At 35.1% G+C, this 23,841-nt stretch overlaps 1 protein-coding gene across 10 annotated transcripts in view; it reads left to right on the top strand.

Annotated features, from left to right (window-relative positions):
- NCOA1 (nuclear receptor coactivator 1) overlaps positions 1–23,841 on the top strand; it is a 220,552-nt gene that overhangs the window by 108,840 nt on the left and 87,871 nt on the right. For all 10 annotated transcript variants that reach the window (XM_055540777.1, XM_055540779.1, XM_055540780.1 and 7 more), the window contains 3 exons: positions 5,342–5,501; positions 14,996–15,101; positions 21,697–21,863. In XM_055540777.1, coding sequence (XP_055396752.1) covers positions 15,013–15,101; positions 21,697–21,863 — 256 coding nt within the window. In that variant the 5' untranslated portion in view covers positions 5,342–5,501; positions 14,996–15,012. The remainder of the gene's footprint in view (positions 1–5,341; positions 5,502–14,995; positions 15,102–21,696; positions 21,864–23,841) is intronic.

Raw genomic sequence — 23,841 nt, 5'->3', positions numbered from 1 at the left:
CAGTCCATCCTCTAGGAAATCAGTCCTGAGTGTTCATTGGAAGGACTGATGCTGAAGCTGAAACTCCAATACTTTGGCCACCTGATGCGAAGCACTGCTCATTGGAAGAGATCCTGATGCTGGGAAAGATTGAAGGCGGAAGGAGAAGGGGACGACAGAGGATGAGTTGGTTAGATGGCATCACTGACTCAGTGGACATGAGTTTGGGTAAAGTCCAAGAGTTAGTGATGGACAGGGAGGCCTAGCGTGCTACAGTCTATGGGGTTGCAAGGAGTCAGACAGACTGAGCGACTGAACTGAGCTGAACCACCTGGATTTTCAGAAGGGACTGTGGTTGCCTGTAGGCAGATGTGAATAGCTGGATCTTGGTCAGTTTATTTAACTAATGTGAGGTTTCAGTGTATCAATATACTAGGCTTTGCTAATCCATGCTGTTATTGATGTGCACCTGGATTGTTCCAATTTTTTGCTCTGATAAACATTGCTAACATGAATATTTTTCTTCACGTCTCTTGTTGCACATGGTTATGAAAAATTTACCTACGGTCATTGTCTGTAGTGCTGATTCACTGTAGAATACTTGCCATTTACCAAGATTTGTTTCCCAGCTCTGTCCCTTTGGAACTCTTGTTCTTATCAAAAAACGACATTTTACCTATCTTTCCAACATAATGCAATTTTATCTTCTAACAAAACCTATGCATTTACCCAGATTTTTAAGACACCCCAAAAATTGTGTGAAGAAATAAGTACTTTTCTGGACAGAAATGGCAAGATTTTCATAAACACATTTTGTAATCATAAGAACAATGAAGTCAGTCTTCTAAAAAATGAAGATTAACAAGAAAAAATAAGCAAATATTGTCATTTTATTAAGAAGAACAGTTCTATTTTTAAAGTCTTGATTTTCTTTTAGGCCTTCTCTTAACAGTGTTAATAAGAAAAGACAACTATATACTGTAGAGAAGTCAAATAAGTAAACTTTATAGACATTCAAAAACTGTTATGGATGGCTTGATTTCAAATTTTATTTAGATCGTTTTTGTCTTTGGTTTGGAGAGTATGGCTTTTGTGTCATCACTAATAGGAAAGTTGGTGGCATCGTTTTTTTCTTCATTCTTTCACAAAAATCTTTCAATCCATCCCAAGGAAAAAAAGTTATTTTTTCACAGTTTTTTAGGTGCCCTTTTACTTCTTAAAGTTTATTTGAGGTAGAATTAATAAGAACACAGATGTAACTTTGGAATCTTAACTTCATGTAACCAAAATAATTTATAATTGCCACTAATGTTAATGGTTTATTTATAACAACCTATTATTGGATGACAGCATAGCTGAACTAAGCTATTAATCCCAGCACACTGGGAGTTTTGGCTAACATTATCCCTTTCTCTCCTCATCAAAAAGTATATCATAAAGAAGAAAAGTTAAAGTAACTTTATGATAAAGACAACCTTCAATCTGCACTAATTTTATTAAAGTACCTTATATACATTGTAATTTTAATATATATAGTATACAGTTTAAGCATGTATATTTTAAAGTATAAAACATCAGTGTATATTGTTTATGGATGGATAGAAAAAATTTGACCAGAAGATATATATTAAATTTATGCCAGTGGTTATCTCTATCAAAAAGAAGGGGAGTAGGCTTTGTATGAGTGTGGGGACTTCTGATTTATTGATAATACTTCATTAAAATGCATCAAAAATGTTTACTGTCATTACTTCTGGGTGGTAAATCCATACATATTCCTTTGTTCTATTTCTCTCTATATTTAAAAATTCTGGCCCTGTACTTCTGCCTGACTCCAGAGTAACAAAGGAAGAAGAGTGTTTTATAGATTTCCTTTTTTGCTCTTTCTATAATTAAGTGCATTATAGGTATTTTTCTATCACCTTGTCTCCTCATGTGATTCTTAAATCAGATTGAATTTAACAGATTAAACTGAATAATTTATTAAACGAAATTAAAGGAATTGAGGTGCTGCACTAGCCAGCACTTGTGGCAGAATTGGAAGCAGATAATGAAGACAGAAAGGCCTTACCCTAAGGTAAGGAGAGAATTGAAACAAGTAATGGGAAGCCTCCAGGCACTAGGGTCTATAAGGAGTTTGTACCGTCCATATCAGATCTCCTGCTTTGGGCTCCTGGGCGTGAGAAAAGACTTAAAATACTGAACTCTGGATAGCACATATAATACATAATAAATACTAGTGAGAGACGTTTTAAGAACAGTAAGCTTATTAATTACATAATAACAAACATCAGATCATCAGCAGTACTCTTTTTCTCCCTATTCATTCATATTCCTCCTGTCTTTTTTGGTTCTCAGTGTATTACCTTTCTCTTGGTTTTCATATTTTTTGCTTCTCATTGTCTACATATCTATTTGGAGTATGGATTTATCCTGTGCTTTTCTGTCTTCATGCAGTCTCTGAGTGAGTATGCTCAGCCTCCCTTCTCAGCACTGTTTCTGTATTCCCTCACATGTTTGCCCATGAGTCATCAGGACCCTCAGTCATTAGCAGGATCCATCTGGCTTCAGTTACTGCCTGGTTTTAAAAAAGTACCTGTAAAAACTCGCAGGTTTTATGGAAGACAGTGGCATTATTTCACAAAGATTTTATCTGCAGTGTTAACTACACAAATGATTTTTGAGGAGTGCTCTTCCTTGAAAGGCAGAAAACGACAGAACCTGGGTTTGTGGTTGACTAGATGAAAAAATGCCGTCTTTGCTGTATTCAATTACTGCTTTCCAGTTCTTATGCAGATTTACCTAGGGAAATTCAAAGATGAAAGAACACAAAGTAGTAATAGTGAGGAATCTCATCATCCAAGAAATATTTTATAGCACTGTTGATTACAGATACAAATAAGCTAGATATATACAGTGAGAAAAACCCAACTAAGTACAATGTAAATTGGACTAACCTAACTATAAATACCTTTCTTTAATAGTTTAAACTATGTCAATGTGAAGAGCCAGTCCAAGTTTCTTTGCGTTTTCAAATTGTGTGTTTAAATCAAGGAAAGAAGGAAAAAAATCTTGAAAATATGAAAAGCATTTAGTTTAATTTAGAGGGACTATAAGAGGTAAGCACTTTTGGATCCAGTCATAGAATCATCCAATTTTCTAACATTAGATAGACATTCCACTTTAATCTGGAATTCATCACTGGGGGAAATCATGATTAAGAGAAAATATAGTCTTTATTTAAAGAGCAAAAGCCTCAAGCATTTAAAACCTCCATTATAAATATATAATAAAACAAAAATAGATTTATATTCTTTGATCATAAAATGCACTAGATATGCAAAAAGTAAACAACTAATTTTATTTTTGAGTATATGAATTAATTTGGAGGAGAATTTACATCTTAATGCTATTGAGTCTTAGTAAACCCCTGAAAAAGGATTTACTTAGTCTTACCTCAAGTATTAATAATTTTTTTTATCTTTTCAAAACGTCAGCTTTTGGTTTTAAATTTTTTCAGTTGTCCAGTCTTCATATTTGGTATTGTTTTGACTTTAAGTTCACCAACTTATTTTTGTGCCATCACAAATCTGTTAAGCTTGTCCAGTGAATTGAAAAATTTCAATGTTGAACTCGTTCTTCAATTTCCATTTACTTCTGTTTTATAGTTTCCCTTTGCTCCCAGTATTTCCCATCTGTTAACTTATTATAACATCTTGAACATACTCATAATAACTGCTTTAACATCCTTATCAGCTAATTTCAACTGATTATCTTATGATAGATTTCTATTGACCCCCCCCTTTTGTTACCCTGATTTTGAATTGCAATTTCTAGCTTCTTTGCATGTTTAGTTATTTTTTTATTCTATACTGGATGTTGTGGATACTATTGTGGATTGTCATTTTTTTCTGAAGAGTATTGATTTTTGTTCTAGTAGACAACTAAATTACTGGCTAGTAAATACACACTTACTGAATAATCCAGTTGTATATAAAATTCTGGATGTTTATCCCAGAAGAATGAAAACCTATATTCACACAGAAACCTGTACACAAATATTTATAGCAGCTTTATTCATAGTAGCCCCAAATTGAAAACAACCCAAATGTACCTCAACAGTGAATGGTGAAAAAGAAACTGGTATCTTCAAACCATGGAGCAATAAAAAGCAACAAACAGTTTTTATATGCAACAAGTTGGATGGATATCAAGGGCATTATACTGAGTGAAAAAGGCATTACAAAATATTTCAATACTTGATTCAAGTATGGAATTGATTCAATTTCTATAATATTCTCAAAGTGACAAAATTATAGAAATGGGGGCAGATAAGTGGTTACTAAGGAGCTAAGAAAAAGGGAGTGAGGAGTGTGTGATTATAAACAGCAAAAGGGAATCTCAGTTGTGGTATGGTTGTATGGAGCTACTTGGAGTCTCCCTGTGCATGAGCAATTCGGAGGATCAACCAAGGATTTAAGGAACATTTGTATACAGATTTAAGGTACCCCACCCTTTGCTCTGCTGCCCTTCTTACCATGATTTTCTCCTCTTGTTGTCTAGCATTCTGTCAGCTCTGAACTACATTCTCCAATGCTTCAAGCCACAGATACAGTGGTTTTCTCCCTTAGGCCTAGCCTCCCTGTAGTACTTAAGGGTATACTGGTAAGAGTTCTCTGTGATTATAGATCTTATTCAGTACGATTCCTTTCTTTCAGTTATCAAATTCCCCACATTTTTGCCTTCTTTTGGTCACTTTTCCATGTCTTTGAGTAAATTTTATTTTGTCCAGATTTTTTTGTCCATTGTTATCTTTGGGCAAGTTAGTCCAATACAAGATCATTCATCCTTACTGGAAACAGAAGTCAGTGAAATTTATTTTTAGGTATTATGAATATAAAAAGTTTGTACACTTTTTCAATAAAAGATTTGAAAGTAAAATACCATAGTAACTTTAATATATAATGGGAAGTGTTACAGAAATGAAAGAATTAAATGCAAACTGAAAACATTAAAAATCAGAATTTATAGGTAGAAAGAAAGATAAACATACAAGTGCAGCCAGAAAACTTTTTTAAAAAGACATATAAATGGGCGTCTCAGACCCTTAAGGGCAGAATGCAAGTATGTATTACTTAAGCAGCAGTCTTAAATAGAAAATATATATTTAGTTACCAGAAGGACTTAAGTTGTGAAATCAGATATTCATCCATTGTCTTTTGGAAGTATTTTTCCATTTGGCCTGAAAAGTTGCGTCTTTTTTTTTTAACTTAACATTTCTGACCTTTATTATTTCTTAGAAAATAAAAGAACGATCTAACCTCCCTTCTGCTTTTATTTTTTTGCCTCTCCTTTGTTTTAGTTGTTGCATAACTGGCCTTAAATGAGGTAAGAGTGAAGAGACTTACTAGAGCCATCTCTGGAAAAGAGTGTTCCCCCATTCCACTGGAAACTACCCTGCGGAGCACCATATTTGACCATATCTGTTTTGAGGACTCATTATGAACAAAGAAGTCTCCCAGGTAGGAACTGTAACTCTGTTTTTAAAGAACTTAGTGGGAAGAGATAGACATTGCCATTTTTGTCACTTAATTTTTGTCTATATGACCATAACTTTATTTTTTAAAAGCTATTGCCTTTTTGCTGCTGCTGCTGCTAAGTCGCTTCAGTCGTGTCCGACTCTGTGCGACCCCATAGACTGCAGCCCTTGCTAATTTACTATAAACTGTTCTACTGTGCACATGTAAGTAAATATCAAATACTTATTTTGTTGTTTAAAGATAGCTGTAGTCAGGAAGACTGATTTTAATCTTTATTTTTTTTAATGCCAATGTGTTTTTCACAAGTTAGAGCAATGTGAAACTGATTTTTGGAAGACATGTACAGTGTATCTACAGTTACCCCATGTCCTTTTAAGATAACTGGAATCATCTAGTTTTACAGATCTACAAGGAAACGTTGAGGGTATTTGAGGGTATTTTTGCCAAATTGTTTTAAAAATATAGCTACTATAAATGTGTTTCATGTGCTGACTATTTTTCCTAAATAGAGTATTTTCACAAGGCAAATGCATTTGTATTTATTTCTTATGTTAAAAAATTAAATTTTAAATTAAGTATGAGGAATTTAAAATACTGGGTTTAAAACTTATTTTGTTTTCTTCTTCTTATCTATTTGCTAATAGAAAACCAAAAAATACTTTTTTACCCTTTCCCCAAACTTATTCTTTTCCATCTAGGAGAAAAATGCAAAGGTTGGAAACATTGTTTCTTGATCTGTAGAATAAACTTTTAGTGGTAAACATAAATTTGTTAAATACATTGTTTCAAACTTTATATATTTTTGGAAGTTAAGTTGCCAAGTCCTTGATAATGTCTTTATTATTAGTGTGATAAATTTAAAGAATGTGCACAGTTATTTTCTTTTATAAAAAGCAATTTTAAAAGTCTGATAGTTAATAGAATAAATGGAACAAGATAAAATAAGTCTGATTCAAAGACTGTTTCTTTGAATCTGTTTCTTTGCTTTTGCTGTTTATTCCTGGCCATAAAGATTAAGATATGGGCACGTTGTTTATGGCAGAGGCTTAAGAAGCCAGGACTCTTTTCTGGGCCAGGGATAACCACCATCTGAGTTTTGGTTCCTGCTTTGCGGGTTCAGAGAGAATTTTTGTTTCCAGATGTTTAAGGGCATCCCTGTTCAGTCATTACGTTTAAAATATCTGTTGTTTTTTTTTAACAAAAAATTAGACATATAAGGAAATAAAAAAGTATGACCCATACACAGGAATAAATAGCCATTAGTAAAGGAAGCCCAGACATTGTATTTATTAAACAAAGAAGTAAAAGTAGATAAGTCGGATTTCATCAAAACTGAAAACTTTAGGTCATTGAAAGTTAACCATAGTTTGGCAGAAACCAATGCAATATTGTAAAGCAGTTATCCTTCAATTAAGAATAAATTTAATTGTTTAAAAAGTTACTATAAAGAAAGTGAAAAGATAATTCACAGAATGGAAGAAAATCATATATCAGATTAGGATCTAGACATGAACATGAAGAACTCTTATGACTTAAAAAAACACAACCAAATTTAAAAATAGGCAAAGGACTTGAATAAAAATTTCCTCAAAGATATGCAGATGGCCAGTAAGCATATGAGAAGATGGTTAGCCATTAACAGTTGTTGTTTAGTTGCTAAGTCACGTCTGACTCTTTTTAATCCCGTGGACTGTAGCCCACCAGGCTCCTCTATTAATGGAGTTTTCCAGGCAAGAATATTGGAGTGGGTTGCTATTTCCTTCTCCAGGGGATCTTCCTGACCCAGAGATCAAACCCATGTCTCTTAAATTGGCAGGTAGATTTCTTTGCTACTTAGCCACCAGGGAAGCCCCCACTAGTAATTAGGGAAATATAAAACAAAACTATATTGAAATACCATTTCACACACACTAGGGTGGCTATAATTAAAATAAAATAAACAGAAAATAACAATTTTTGGTGAGGATGTGGAAAAATTGGACACGTGGGCATTGCTGGTGAGAATTTAATGTGGTATAGCCACTGTGGAAGACAGTTTGACAGTTCCTCAAAAAGTTAGAGAGTTATCAATAAAATATGACCTAGTAGTTTCATATCCGAGAGAACTGAAACCATGTTCACACAAAAATTTGCACATAAATGTTCATAGTAGCATTGTTGTTAATAGCCCCAATAATGGAAAACCTAACTGGCCATCATTTGATGAGTAGGTACACAAAATGTGATATATCCAAACATGTGAAATTACTCAGCCATAAAAAGGGCAATAGAAATCCTGAAATCCCCATCTGTTTTTTATCACATGAGAAAGAATTTAATTGTTATTGAAATGAAAAGACAAAAGTGAAAACTTTTTTAAAGAGAATCTTAGGTATTTGAGGACTCCAGTTTGAGAAACATTCTTTATGGCAGTTACCCAATGCAGGAACTCGCTGTTTATCGTGATTTTTCCTGTGTGGTATTATCAGCTGAAGGAAAGTGAAAGCGTTAGTTGCTCAGTCATGTCTGACTTTTCGACCCCATGAACTGTAGCCTACCAGGCTCCTCTGTCCATGAAATTCTCCAGGTAAGAATACTGGAGGGGGCAGCCATTCCTTTCTCCATAGGGGATCTTCCCAGCCCCAAAATCTAACCCTGCATTGAAGGTCTCCTGCATTGCAGGCAGATTCTTTACCATCTGGGAGAAGTTTAACTCCGGTGTCCTTTCATGTCTGTGCTCTGTGCTAATTGCTTGCTAGCATTTTAAAGTACGTTGTTAGTGTTGCTTATTAATTGTTATTTTTCAGATTATGCAATCCTCAGCTTCATCTGGGAGATGAGTGACAAATTTCATATGTAGAAATCTATAATTCAACTGTATAAAGCACTGACCTATTTCTTCAGCCTCACCTATTTGGTTTAGTCTGGTCCGTTTGAACAGAGGTAGATGTGGTTTCTGGTTTCTAAAACTGCTCTCTAGAGAGTGCGTGAGATTGTGTATAACTTAGCAACTCTTTTTAAATCAACAGGGTACTTTTAGTTAGAAACCATACCTCTTTTTTTAAAAGGTGATATGTAAATTGGCTTCCTGAAACCAGCATTTCTTTTCTTAATGAACCTTGTTTAAGTTCCCTACTGCCAGATATAAAGCCATTCCACAAATAGAACAGCTATAAAAGTTTTCACTCATCAGAGGTTTTGCATTCCACTATCTGTTTATTGTGTTTTGTAAATAGAAAGTAGTTAATACCAGAATCATATCATCAGCAAATTGTTGGTGACTTTCTCATAGCTTCTTACTATTGGCTCTTATTTTGGTAGGCCAGATATTGAATTGCTGTTGAATTGTTGTCTGATGTTTCCTCAGCCCCAGAATTTCAGATAAATTTAGCAGATGTCAGTCTGCAGCCAGTAGTAGCATGGTATGGGGAATCTGTTTTAAATCTAGATTTATTTGTTGCTCAGAATTGTCCAAACTATGAAATTGTATTGCTTATATTTACAGTTGTGTAAATACATGTCTTTGTGTCTCTATTGTACTGTGAAATATTGTAGAGGGTTTCTTCAAAATAGATCTTATTAACCTTTTCAGAATTAGAAAAGATGTTCTCAAATTTCTAGACCAAAAAGACAGTTTCTTTTTTTTCCCCACTGAAAACAGGGAAAAGAGGATTTCAAGAAAGCTCAATTTCTCAATTATAGAAAAGAATTCCAAAGCATTAGGAAAGATTTAAAAAAATATTAATTGTAAAAAAATCTTAAACATTCTTTAAAAAATTTAAATATCATATTAGTAAAATAACTCACTTTTAATTTATCACCTGTTTTGGCTTCTGTAACTTTTAGACATTATGTTACATATTAGATATACAATAAAAAGATCTAGTAATTTTTTTTTTTTGAGTTCACAATCTAGAAGGGGTGACAAGAAGATATACAATAAAAAGATCTAGTAATTTTTTTTTTTTGAGTTCACAATCTAGAAGGGGTGACAAGAATTACAATTTTACAGCATATAAGCATAAGAAATACATGCCCAGGAGTATTTTGAGAGCCTGTAGAATTCAGATAGGTTGATTCTTAGATAGGGTAGAACCTAATGTCTTAATTAAGTAACAGAGAAGATGAGCAGCTAAGTAAAACTGAGCTTTAAGTAAGAGTTAGCAAACTCTTGGATTTTAGCAGACTCTAAATTCTTTCATTTTTCTTTCTTGTTCATCATTGTCTTCTCTCTTGTATTTCTACTTTTGTTGATAAGTTTAGAGTTGATAATTCTTCATTATTATTAATTATCACGATTTCTTTTTTTGTTGTTTTAATTTTGAAATATACTTTATTTCTATGTAAAAATAAAATTCAGTGACTTCTTTACTTCTGTGATATCTGGTTAACCTCATTTATGTTTCTGTGACTTTTCACAGGAAAAGATGTTAGCCGTCTTATTCATTATAATAATATGTCACTTAACTGATTATTCTTGTTTTGTGTTTGAGAACGGTCTTTCAACATCTTTTTTTGTCGTGGTTGTAGTTTCAAGTCTGGTATATTTATCTTTGCATTGAAGTTGTCTACCTTCAATTGTAATTATTTTCCTTGTCCTATAGATCCTTCCTCTCCCCCACCACGGAAGGTTTAATAAATGTTTTCCTCTGATGACATTAATCCATAATGCAGCTTATCTCATTTATTTAACATTAATAGAAACCCAGAACTTAAAAGTCCATTATGTTTATACATATTGAATTTGAGGTGACAGTGGAATATCCAAATGGAAATGTCCATTTAGCAGCTAGAAACTTATTTAGATAGCAAATCCCTGAGATCAGGAAGATTATGCTTGCCCTTTGTGCAAGAAGTCTTAGAATGAAAATCAGACCTTGTTACTCCTCTGTTCTTAACCCTCCAATGATTGGCTAATTCACTCAGAGTAAAGCTAAAGTCTTTAAAATGGTTTCAGCCAAGACCTTACATGATGCAACCTTGTCTCCTGCTTCTCACTCCCCAGTTTTACCCATACCGATCTCTTTCATATTTTTCAAAAAGTGTAGTTACGTTCCATCCGTCAGGCTGTACAGCCCTTCCCCTGCCTGGAGCACTCTTCCTCCAGATGTCATTCTCTCTTCCTCACCTCCTTGAAGTCTTTGCTCACATCTCACCTTCTTAGGGCTTCTCTGGTGGCTCAGACAGTAAAAAATCTGCAGTGCAGGAGACCCAGGTTTCATCCCTGGTTTGGGAAGATCCTCTGGAGAAGAAAATTGAAACTTACTCCAGTATTCTTGCCTGGAGAATTCCAGGGACAAAGGAGCCTGGTGGACTGCAGTCCATGGGGTTGCAGAGTTGTACACGACTGAGCACACACACTTCAATACTTTCTCAGTAAGGCGCTTCCTAACTACTGTACTTTAAATTGCTGCCCTTCTCCTTCCATAAACCTAAGCCTCTGTTTTTACCTTATTTTCCTCCATTTTACCACCTTTTCATATACTCTATAATTAACTTTTTCACTTTCTCTCTCTCCTTCACAGTAGAATGAAACTTTATGAAGACAGTGAATTTTTATAAGTTTCATGCACAATTGTATTCCTACCACCTAGAACAGAAGCTGGCAAATAGTAGGAGTTCAATGGGTCTTCCCAGGTCGCGCTAATGTTAAAGAACCCTCTTGTCAATGCAGGAGACTCAGGTTCAATCCCTGGGTCAGGAAGATTCCCTGAAGGAGGACATGGCAACCCACTACAGTATTCTTGCCTGGAGAATTCCATGGACAGAAGAGCCTGGCAGGCTATAGTCCATAGGGTTGCAAAGAGTTAGACATGACTGAAGCGACTTACTACACAGCATAGGAGCTCAATAAATACTTGTTGCTGGGTTAAGTTAAGCTCTCCACACTGACGTCAGTGTAAAGTTTCTGACTAATGTTTACCTTTGCAGGGAGGATGGGATATTACCAAGGTTTTTAAAGTCTTTCCTTAGTATTGAAACTAAAATTAGCATATATAATCTATATGTGTCTATATGGACTCTATGTAGTATATTTTATATATATGTATAATCTGTTTATACATGGGTTATATTGGTTGGGCTAATGTTGATTGGACAAACATTTAATCACTCATTCACCAAATTCTATAATGGGCACAAAATAGATGGGAGCTGGTGCAATCTTTGTGTATTATGTTGGGGGCTTTACAGTTATCCTGTGGACAGTGAAGATCAAGGGAAGAGTTTTAAGGAAGAGATTGACCTGACTTATGTTTTTGATAGCCTAGTTTGGTGGTTTAGGAAGACCACCTGGGAAGCTATTTTGATAGCTCCACAAGAGGTGAGAGGAGACTGTAAGTATAGGATGGAAATAAAAATTGACACATCTTAATGTTTGATTGCATGTCGGGTGTGAGAGAAGAGGCTGAAATGACTCCAGTGTACCAACTGTGAGAAAAAGAAATACATGAGGAGGAGATGTTAAGTTCATTTTGGAAAGTTGAATTTGAAGTGTCTGTGTGACATCTGGATAGAGTTATCCAGCAACGAGTGGGTTGTGAGTCTGAGACCCAGGAGATCTGCTCGGGAGATAGAGATTTGGGAGTAATTGATTTAGAAATGTTTTTTGAAACCATTATTCAGTGAATGACATCCCCCCAAAATAATGTATAATATGAGGGGAAAAGAGGACTAGGACATTAAAGCCTCGAAGAAATCTAGCACAATCCAATCCAATTGGGCAAAAAGCACTGAGGATAAGGTAAGTAGAAAACCACACTACTTCTGCTGATCTCTCAGATCATGGCTTAAACATGTTTGTCAGAGAAGCCTCAGTTGATTACCCGGTTAAAAATAGGTCTCCTCTATTGTTTTTCTCTATGAATCCTATTCTTTTTCTTTATGACTTTTATCATTGTAGAAAATTACATATTATTTTGTGTTTTCCTTGTTTGTGTTTCCCACTTCATGAGGGCAGAAACCTTTATTTTCCTATCTACAGTTTACTCAACTCCTAGCACAGTGCCTGAGATATGATAGATGCTTGATTTATTTATTAAATAAGTGATGAAAGTGTGGATCACAGAAGTCAATGGGTGACAGACAATATTTCCAGAAGGAAGCAGTTTCAGATGCTGCTCCGAGCAGCCCAGTAAAGTAATAATGATAATAGTTAGTGTCAGTAAATGAAGAAATGAAAAGTGTCCATTGTATTTTTCAGTGAGAAAGTATGGGATGAGTTATCCACTAATGAACACTATCCCTCATGTAGCTCTTGGTCTAAAGGGGAGATAATTATAATAACCAACAGTTACTTAGTGCTTTCCATGCACTTTTCATTCAGTCCTCACTACAGATCTAAAGACACTTGTTCCTTGGAAGAAAAGCTATGACAAATCTCGACAGCCTATTAAAAAGCAGAGACGTGACTTTGCTGACAAAAGTCCGTATAGTCCAAGCTATGGTTTTTCCCGTAGTCATGTATGGATGGTAGAGTTGGACCATAAGAAGGCTGAATGCTGATGCTTTTGAGCTGTGGTGTTGGAGAAGACTCTTGAGAGTCCTTTGGACTGCAAGGAAATCAGACCAGTCAGTCCTAAAGTAAATCAACTGTGAATATTCATTAGAAGGTCTGATGCTGAAGCTTCAGTACTTTGGCCAGTTGATACTAAAAGCCAAGTCTTTAGAAAAGACCCTGATGCTGGGAAAGATTGAAGGCAGGAGGAGAAGGGGAGGACAGAGGACAGGATGGTTGGATGGCATCACTGACTCAATGGACATGAGCTTGAGCAAGCTCCAGGAGATGGTGAAGGACAGGGAAGCCTGGTGCGCTGCAGTCCATGGGGTCTGAAAGAATCTAACACGACTGAGCGACTGAATAACAGCTTAACAAAGTATACTTATTATTTGTAAGTTACCGATGAGGAAATAGGTTTAAGGAGATTAAGCATTTTGCCCAAGAAAAGGCAGGTAATGATTAAACAGGGCCTTTCTGACCCTAATGCCCATGCTTTTACCATGCTCCAGTAGGAGAATCAGGCTGATTCTTCATCACCGAAGTGATACCTTGAAAGTGCCATTTGAGTAGGAATGGTTTTGCTGCTGTTTATAGGACACACTAGAAGTGAGAATGACTGGAATTGAGAAATAAGATAGAAGGATCTTGCATGAATCTAGAATGAGGTATTAGCTTCTAAGCAAGAATCAAAACTATATTTGAGAATGAAGAAAGAGGGGACGTTATAGGATCTTTGTTAATAAAGACTTGACAGGACATTGATACAAAATGAGAAGTAAAAAAGAAAAGTAAGGAATAACTACAAGATTGCAGTCCTAGAAGCTGGAGATTTTCATGACCTTTACATCTAATATGGAGAAATTAAAAATGTGCCTCTTTGGCTACATGAAATAATAAATTCATGATTAGAATCCTAGGTATTTTTATACTGAAAAGGGGATATGAAAATCTTTGTGTTGAGAAAGAGCTAGAGACAAAGTAAGTTTTAGGACTAGAGAAAAAGGATTTACTCAGACATGAATTAAAGCCATGTGAGAAATTCTTAGGGATCTCAACTTTACAAGCATGACTACTAACATGCAGCACTGTAGCTATTTAATAATTTTAGAAAATTTAAGGAAAACTTAAAGATTTTTCCCATTTAACAAGAGTTTCCTCTCCTTTCTCAAGGGTAGATGGAGTGGAAGAGAATGAGCAGTGTATAGTTTGGCACTAATAAAGTCTAAGGGCAGTGATGAACATAAGGCCAGAGACAGGAACCCGAGTTTCATTAGAGATTCTGTAGAGAATAGTGTTGATAGGGACAGATCAGAAGGGATCTTTAAGTGCAGTCACTAGCCGGCATAGCATGTAAGAGAGACCTGGCTGGCATGCTAGGGGAAATGACTGTGTTCTCTGGCATCTATACCAAGATCCTAACATAGACTAAACACTTGATCTTTGTCGCCTGACTGCATAAACACAAGGTTAGAAGTATAGAATTCATAGTTGGTAAGTACAATTCAAAATCCAAATCTAGTTCATCACTTTAACTTTTAATTATATATGTATTATTTCTTTTTCTCTTAATATAAAACCTCAAACCTTAGGAGTAAAAGTTGCTGTAAGTCCTTTTCAAAATAGTCTAAAATAAATAAATAAGTGATTTCTGATTCTCATAGAGTCATTTTTTTGCATTTACATATGAAGTGATTTTTCTCTTAAAAACATCTCATTGGGTATTTAATTATTCTAGCAATATTTTCATCCTAATTGATCTCTATGGTCTTATAAAGGGTGACTAATTTTATTTTACAGGTATGGAGAAGAAAGTGTAGAAACACTAATAGCTGATGGCTCTTGTGCTTTTATATAAATGTGGATGCTTTTATGATGGCTGTAATTATCCACTGAGAAAATGCAGTGTTTAGATATATTCTGACATAAAGGGAGCTTTCTGTCTCCTTACGGTTGGAAAGTTCATTAGGGTAGATTCCTTATCATTTTCCTTCCTTTTTAGGTGTGAAGTTTTTCAACATGAGTGGCCTTGGGGACAGTTCATCTGACCCTGCTAACCCAGACTCACATAAGAGAAAAGGGTCGCCATGTGACACACTGGCATCAAGGTAGGAACACTCTTTTTCTTAGTCTTATTTCTGGCAGAGCTGCTTTACCATTTTCATTGTCACTTTCGAGCTTGCTTCATCTGTAAGTTTACCGGCCTTCTCTGAGTCCCTCATACTCACCATGTTCTCTTCCTTCCCCAGGGCTGGTTTGCTCCCTCTAGATTTACTGTATTCAACACCTGTGCATTCTCCAAGTATCAGTTTAGTCATTATTTTTTAAAAGGGAGCCTTCTCTTCCTTCCATAACTACTAGGTCAAACCTCCCCTATTCGTATATGTATTTCACATGTATTTTTAGAGCTATGATCCATAATTTCAGGGTTTTACTAGCTTGTGTACTTATTTAATGAGTTCCATGGCTTCTCTGCTGCATGCTGTACTGCTGTAAGAACTTTGTCCTTGCTCACCATTTTATCCCTAGTTCCCAGCACAATGTGTAGCTTATATATAGTAAGGCCACAGAAAGTATTTGGCAAAGGAATAAATAAATCCACTGTACATTTTTAAACTGCCATCTCCGTACATTATGGTATTAGTGGAACAAAGAAATAAATTGTTAATATCAGGATTTTAAAGAATGAGTATTTTTGGAATTAAATATCTCTCTTTTAACAGAACCTGGTCATCTGAAATAGGCAAAAGAAAGTTATTGCTAAGGAGGCTCTAATAAATGCCAGATAAAGATAGAACTTCTGTCAGATCAAAACAGCAGCTTCCTACCGGAGAGAAGAGTGGGGATTTTATTCCACTCACCTCTGAGGATCTGGAGCAAAGTCTCTCAGCCTCCAAACTATTGACATTGTGGACAAGATAATTCTTTGTTGTGGGAAGCTATCCTGTATGTTGTAGGATGTTTAACAGTATCCCTGGCTTCTACACAATTAGACGCCAATGGAATTTTTGTATCAGTTATGATACCAAAATGTCCTTCCAGTTACGATAATCAAAAATGATAATCCAAACATTTTCAAATACCCCTGGGGACAGAGAAACCAATATGGCCCCCAGTTGATAATCATTGATCAGAGTATAAAACAGCAGAAGACTCTTCTTTCATTGGATTATATGCGTTTTTCTCATGAGGCAACCAAGAAAGAATTTTTACGGGAGATTGCCTGGGTTTCAGGCTGGGGAAAGAAAAGTGACTACTTCTGTTAATGAATTCAGAGAACTGTTATAGAGCGATGGTAACATAAGTACTCATCATCAAGCCTGTGTTGTCAGAGTTAATGTTGCTGTTTATTTCTTATATGTCGTCAGTACTTCTTAATTTAAGAATAAATAAATAAAAATATTGTGTTTTAGGACTTCCCTAGTAGCTCAGCTGGTAAAGAATCAGCCTGCAATGGAGGAGACCCCGGTTTGATTCCTGGGTGGGGAACATCCCCTGGAGAAGGGATATGCTACCCACTCCAGTATTTTGGGGCTTCCCTGGTGGCTTAGATGGTACAGAATCTGCCTGCAATGCAAGAGACCTAGGTTCAATCCCTGAGTTGGGAAGATTCCCCTGGAGAAGGGAACGGCTACCCACTCCAGTATTCCAGCCTGGAGAATTCCATGGACTGTATAGTCCGTGGGGTTGCAAAGACTTGGACATGACTGAGCGACGTCCACTATTGTGTTTTACTTGAAATTTGTATTTGGGGGGAAATTTTTAATCTATAAAAAAATTAGAGACTAGGAAACTACCCACCACATGTAATTGATAATATTTTGTCATATTCTTAGTATTTTGTTAATATATTATTGTATTTGCAGCTTTAAGTAAAAGCAGTAAAATGGTTAATGATTAAACTGATTTGTCTCTAATTCTTTCAGTCTGTTTTTAATGATTATGTATAAGTATCCATGAACAATATAGAATATTTGTTAAATTTATATAATACTGTATATATTTTTCTTTAGACATAAAGATACGTAGATTTATTCAGTTCTGTTAACTTTTGATAAATATTCTATTACCCTAAATACCATATTTGAAGAATCTGTTTCCCAACAGCTAGACATTCCCTATGGGTAAATAGCCTTTTTGTTACAAGTTTTCATTCTTACAGCCAGCACTACAGCAAACATGAACATCCTTGTACATACCTACTATTTTATATATAAAACTTTCGTTAGAATCTGTGTACATTTTTATGTTAACTGTGTACTTACCAGATTATTCTTCAAATGACAGTCATTGAGAGTTGCCTTTTTTCTTGCATCTTTATCTCACTATTTTTTCCTCACTTTAAGTTTTTGCCATCCTGATGGGTGTGGGGTTATAATTTTAAGTACATTTCCCTGATAAGTAAATAAGTTGATTATGATTTTTGTTTTTATTGCTCTTTATATTTTCCTCTCTGTGAATTACCTGGTTGTATCTCTTGCCCATATTTCTTCTGGGTAGTTTGTGCTTTCCTTTTTTTATTTGTAAGAGTTATTTTTAATTTTCTAGTTAAATTTTTACTCTTTTTCGCTTACATTTGATGCAAATATCTCCTCCCAACCTGTTGATATCCCTTAGAACCTAGGATTTTCATATGTCAAGCTTTTTAGGGTCTTGTCAAGAATTTCCCCCTCTATTTCAAGGCCTTAAATGTATTTTTATACATTTTCTTCTAATATGCATTTAGAATTTTAAATAAACAAGCATTTACATTTGTGGGATAAAAATATAACAACCTAAATTTCTTTTCCTATATGGAATGTCAGTGGCTATAACATATCCATTCCCTGCTTTTGTGCTCTTACCTTCATCAGAAACCAAGTTCCTGCATAGATAGGGATCTGATCTGAGCCTTCATATGATAGTTGCCATGCTCTCTGATGGGGCAAGTCACTGTTCCTTGTTATTTTTCAAAATTGTTGTTCCTGTTCTTCGTCCTTTACTCTCCCGTACAGATTTTAGAGACAGTTTTTTATTTCCCTTGATTTTTTTTCCTTGTTGGGATTTGAATTAGAATTCCATTTGCTTTTATAAATTAAATTGGAGAGAACTGACAGCTTTATTTTGTAAATTCTAGACTGTTGTTATTTATGAATATAAAGGCTTCTCCTTTATTCAGTTCTTCATTGTTCTTAAATAATAGTGTATAATTTTCCCCTTTGAATGTCTAGCCCATCTTTAGTTAGATATATTCCAGGGTACCATAGGATTTTTATTGCTTTTAGGAATATCATTTTGTCTATTGCATTTTCTAATTGGCAGTTATTCGTGTACGGGAATGCTAATGATTTGGGGATTTTGATCTTATATTCATCCATTGTTCTAAGCTTTCTTATTTGTTTTAATGGCTTTTATCTGCAAATCATCTTTGATGTGTGTGTGTGTGTGTCTATAATCACATCATGATGAATATCAAAATTTTTATTATATATATGCATATATTTCTCTTCTTAATTGTCTTAAAAATTATTATCCTTGCACATTTGCTTTAAAAGTATTTGAAAACATAGTCTTTGTCAGGTTTATAAGTATGGGCTTCAATTTTAATTAAGTGATTTTTTTTTTATTTAGTTAACTAACATTTTGTGGTTTTGAAATTGATGAGTTTGTACATGATTACCACCTTAAAATGTTTCTTTTGATTTTGTTATTGTACACTGTCACTCCAAACAGATTGTGAACTAATTAATTATAAAGAGCATATATTAGACCTCAGGGTATTGCCAGCCCTGTGTACAGGAGTTCTAGCTAGGGCAGCTTCTCAGTAATTGTTTGGTGGGGTGAGACGTCTCAAATATCCTTCCTGTTACCTCTCCATTTCTTAACTCTTCTAGGAGAAATGAGAATTAAAATGCCAGTTTTTAAATGGTGGGTAGCTGTGGGCAGTGCTTATTTAACATTAACAATTCAACAAGTGCTTTATTAAATACCTACTATTCAGCCAGCACCATGTGCCTGATGTTTGAAGGATGTAAGTGTGAAATATGTTTCCTGTCTTCAAGGAGCTTACAAATCTAGTCATGCCACTCATTCTCTTTCTTAAGCCCTTCTGGGCTCTCCTTTGCCCTGAAAATAAATAACCATAATCAAAGTGATGATAATAGATAATATTTGTTGAGCTAATGGTATGTGGCAGGAACTCTGCAAAACATTTCTATGTATAATATCATCTTTTTTAATCCTCACAAATCCCTAAGGAGGTAATTAATGTCATTATCCCTATTTTACAGATAAAGAAATGGAAGCTTAGAGAAGTTAAATAGCTGTTAAGTAACTTGTCCAGGGTTACTTAGCTAGTAAATGATAGAGGAAGTTTGAACTTGTGTTTGTAAGCAATCTCCTGTGCTCTTTATTATGGTGTATACAAGAGCCCTGGTGAACTGACTGGACCCTCATCTCCTGCCCTTTTGTTTCTAATCATCTATAATTCAACTATCTTGAGCTACTTATTTTTGCTCTCACTTTTACTTTTGAAAAAGCAGTTTTTTCCTTTTAGGAAACTAGTCTCTCCCTACATTAGGTTTAGACATCTCATTCTCTAGATCTAGGTGCCATCTCTGTGTGCTTCTATAGTATTGTAAATTGGTCACATAGTAGCGTCTTTGTTCTCCCACTTATTGGAGGCTACATCTAATTTACTCCTGGGTTGTCAGGACACAGTACCTGGTTATCTGGCACATGATAAAAGTATGGGAGCATTTGTTGAAAAAGCTAATGAGGTTAAAAAAAAAAAAAGATACAATACTTGAGAAGTTAACTTGCATTAACAAGCATGTACATAGTATCAGTGAAAGTAAAGTGGGTTAGTGAGAGGAGAAATGTAGGTGGCCCAAAGCAATGAAGATGTCTTTTCTGTTAAGGTAGAATTTCTTTTTCTCATCTGCACCATTCCTTCAGTTTTTAACTTTATTTGAAAAAAATCTGTTCTCATTTTCTCTTCTTGCTTATTAGTTATTTCATTTCATGGTGATTCTCCTAGTCTCTTTCTTAGGTCATTTTATAGACACCTTACCATTTCATTACTTTTAGCTTCTTGCTTCCTTTATCACCTCTCTGTCTGAGCCTCCCCAATTCTATTACTTTTATTTTTCCTTTACTCAACAATGGTTTCCAGAACTTCAGTTTTACATAAAACTTAATGTTAAAAACAGATTTGGGAGTTCCACGAAATGAATCCAACTTATTCCAGTTGGTATTTAGACCAAGAGGTTTAAGCAAGTCATACTTTTGACTGAGTCTGCTAAGTAAACCTAGTGTCAATTAGTTTCTCTAAGGTAAAATCAAATGTGTGTGTGTGTGTTATGTTATTCATTTTCTTAATGCCTCATTTTCAATACCTTGTTGTGAAATTTGTCAAAATATCTCACTGTACATTCTTGCCTGGGAACATTGTAAGATAAAGTCTTCCTGAGTAAAATAGGATTAATTCCTTAATGAAAGATTTAAAAGTTAAAGATAGAATATGTGATTGTTATCATTTTAAAATTTGGCTTTATTTTGGAATGTGTGCCATTTTGTACTGTTTTGTCTTATGTAGATAAATACATTTGACCTTTGTTAACTTGGTTCTTTTCAACTTAACCATGCTGTTATGTACATGCTATTGCTTTTATAGGTTTTTTAAATTATGAAAATTAAGTGATAGTTTAATTGTTGCCAGTTAAGAATTGTTTAGCAACTGGTTTTTCCCTCTTTCACCTCTTTTTTTAATACCATTTTTATATGGAATCAAATGATTTTGATTGATGCTTATAAAACTGAAAGCTACTTGTGAGCAAATTTTCTTTCTATATTAGTTTGATAATAGAAAAATTCACTGAAAGTAATGCTTTATTGTCTTTGTATGTGTTAATAAAATTAAGTGCCTGATGACTTGGTTAAATAAACAAGGGGTAAACAAAAATGAAAAATATTCACTTACTACATTTGAGTGAATGTAAAATGCTAGTTGTTTGCACTGTTATCCTTTATTCTTATTATTTTCCTTTAAGATAAATTGAGTTTGATTTTGTTTACTATATAATGAGAGCTTATAAGCAGATTTTTTTTTCTATTTCTTTACAACAAAGCAGTATATGAGAGACATTGTTCTTTGTACCTCTGTCTCTAATTAATAATTTACTATTCTTTTTATTTTACTTTTTGGAAGCATGTTTTTTTTTTTCCTTTTGATAGGGACCAAGTAATGGTCTGATTATTATAGGAATCAAGATTTTATCAGATTTCCAATTATAATTTCTTTGAAATCTGGGTAGTCAGCCTGCTTAATTTACAACAAAGTTATTTGAAAATTCAGATTTTCTATTTTTAGGGAATTATTATTTAGAATGCCTAATAATTTCAAATGCAACTAGTATATGTAATGTCTGGTTCTTTTACTATCTAGTATTTACTGGTTATTTGAAAGATTCATTGTATATATATCATTGAGGAATACATCTGTGATAGCAGTCATTCTCTTTATGTATTTTAGCCAGAATTGTTTTCTGCTCTTTGGTATTTTGTAGTATCTTTTTCAGATACAAATTTAGATTTTTTCTAAATCTGGCTTTACATTCTAGATGAAAATAGGAATCACTGTAAATATGTAATACCAAATACTTGATCAGAGAAGGAAATATGACGGTAGAAATGTACAGTAACTGGATTTTCTCTGTGTAACAGCACTGAAAAGAGGCGCAGGGAGCAAGAAAATAAATATTTGGAAGAGCTAGCTGAGTTATTGTCTGCCAACATCAGTGACATTGACAGCTTAAGTGTAAAACCAGACAAATGCAAGATATTGAAGAAGACAGTCGATCAGATACAACTAATGAAGAGAATGGAACAAGGTAGGAAAATAAATAGAAAAACCCTCTGGCTGTGTTCTTTGTTATTAAGACATTTATAATATGTGATTTTACTTTTTATTATTAAGAAATGGAATTAATTTTGTAATTTTATTAAAGAAGCAGTTTTGGGTAGATGTTATTTATTTTAGAATGTGAATCTGAAACCCTTCTTTTACTACAAAGTGGCTTGTTATCTTGAGAACTGGTTACCTTGAAACTTTTGAAACCCAGAAGAGTCAGATAAAACTTAGTGACTCAACAATAGCAATCATATGGAATTAAGTCAGGAGATACACGTTGTGGTGTCGGACCCGAGGCTCTGCATAGCGTTGAAAGACAGCAGCTCAGAGGTAGGAGAGTCCCTCCACCTGAATTTAAGCTTATCTCTACCTTGGCTGTGGTTGGGGGGAGCAGCCTTCTCTGAGAAAATGAAGAAGTGAAGTGAAGTCACTCAGTTGTGTCCAACTCTTTGCAACCCCAGGGACTTCAGCCTGCCAGGCTCCTCTGTCCATGGGATTTTCCAGGCAAAAATACTGGAGTGGGTTGCCATTTCCTTCTCCAGGGGATCTTCCCAACCCAGGGATCGAACCCAGGTCTCCCACACTGCAGGCAGACTCTTTACTGTCTGAGCCACCAGGGAAGCTCTGAGAAAACCCTGATTTATTTTTATGGCTCATGTTTATACTATTTGTATTTACTGGGGACCCCACACCATACAACCCCTGGGTTGCTTACCAGAAACAAAGGCAAAACGCTTTGAAGGAACATCACCATACTGCTCCCGATCAGATTCCCAGAGGAAAAAGTGCTCCTGAGGGAGATTGTGTGCTATAAACTTACATAACACAAGAAATCATCTGCAGTGAGTAAGAACACAAACAACAAACAGAAGGAATAGACCCCAAAGAACTACACGCTAGCAGCAGCAATGTGAAAAGACTGAACGAATGGTCTGTTTTAAAATGGTTAAAGTGATAGGATTTTACGATTTTAGGGGCTGATTCAGCATACAGGAGACACTGGTATTCTAGGTCTTCGGAGGGGAGAGCCACCCAGAGGCTGTATGGCCCCTTCCCTGCTGGATGTGGACACCTGGACAGGCTGGCTCATCCTCCCTCAGCCGAAGATGGGAGGATTCCGAAGATGGGGAAATGGAGTAGTCCAAAGGAAAGGACACGTAGACACTGACACTGGTATCGGTCCCCAAAGGAAGAAGTCAGCTCCTTGCACTGTCCACACCCTTCACACAGCTGCCAGTCAGGATTTTACTACCTTACTCTTTAATGTGAATAAAAATCCAGGTATTTGAGGAAGTTCTGTAATATAAAAGAGAATAAATCAAGCAAACAAAAGGGAAAGAAAGGAACTCAGAGGAAGCAGAGATGATACAGGGAGCAAAAGAAAAATATAAAGCCATCCAACAGTCTTTCACTGACAAAAGGGAGGATATATCATCTATAAAATGCTTTAAAATGAAACATTCAAAACAAATAACTTTTGGAACTTAAAATCATGATTGCTGAAAAAAACTTCACCCCATTACCTTGTTTTCTACTCTTTGTCCCCTCATGGTGTCGCCTGCAGTTGTTCCAGGCACGTTTGCCTCAGGTCTTTGCACTTGCTCTTCTCTCTGTCTGGAATGCTCTTCCCTGGATGTACATAAAGCTTACTCCCGTATTCCTTTTATGTCGTGGTTCAAATATTTTTTCTAAGTGAACTTGTCCCTCATTAACCTATCTAACACACATACACATGTGTGCATACACACACAAACACCTTTCTACATCTTCCTTGATTTATTTTCCCCACAGTATTTGTTACATCTAACATATTATACATTTTGTTTGTTTATTGTCTGCCTACCCTCACTGGAGCTTCATGAGAGCAAAGGTTTTTGTTTGTTCACCACTGTGTCCTTAATACCTAAAGCAGTTCCTGGGTACATAGTAGGCTTTTCAGTGAGTCTTTGTTGAATAAA

This window comes from Bubalus kerabau, chromosome 11, assembly GCF_029407905.1.
Source record: "Bubalus kerabau isolate K-KA32 ecotype Philippines breed swamp buffalo chromosome 11, PCC_UOA_SB_1v2, whole genome shotgun sequence".
NCBI lineage: Eukaryota > Metazoa > Chordata > Mammalia > Artiodactyla > Bovidae > Bubalus > Bubalus kerabau.
The sequence above is the reverse complement of the archived record's forward strand: the minus strand, read 5'-3'. Positions and strand labels throughout refer to the sequence as shown.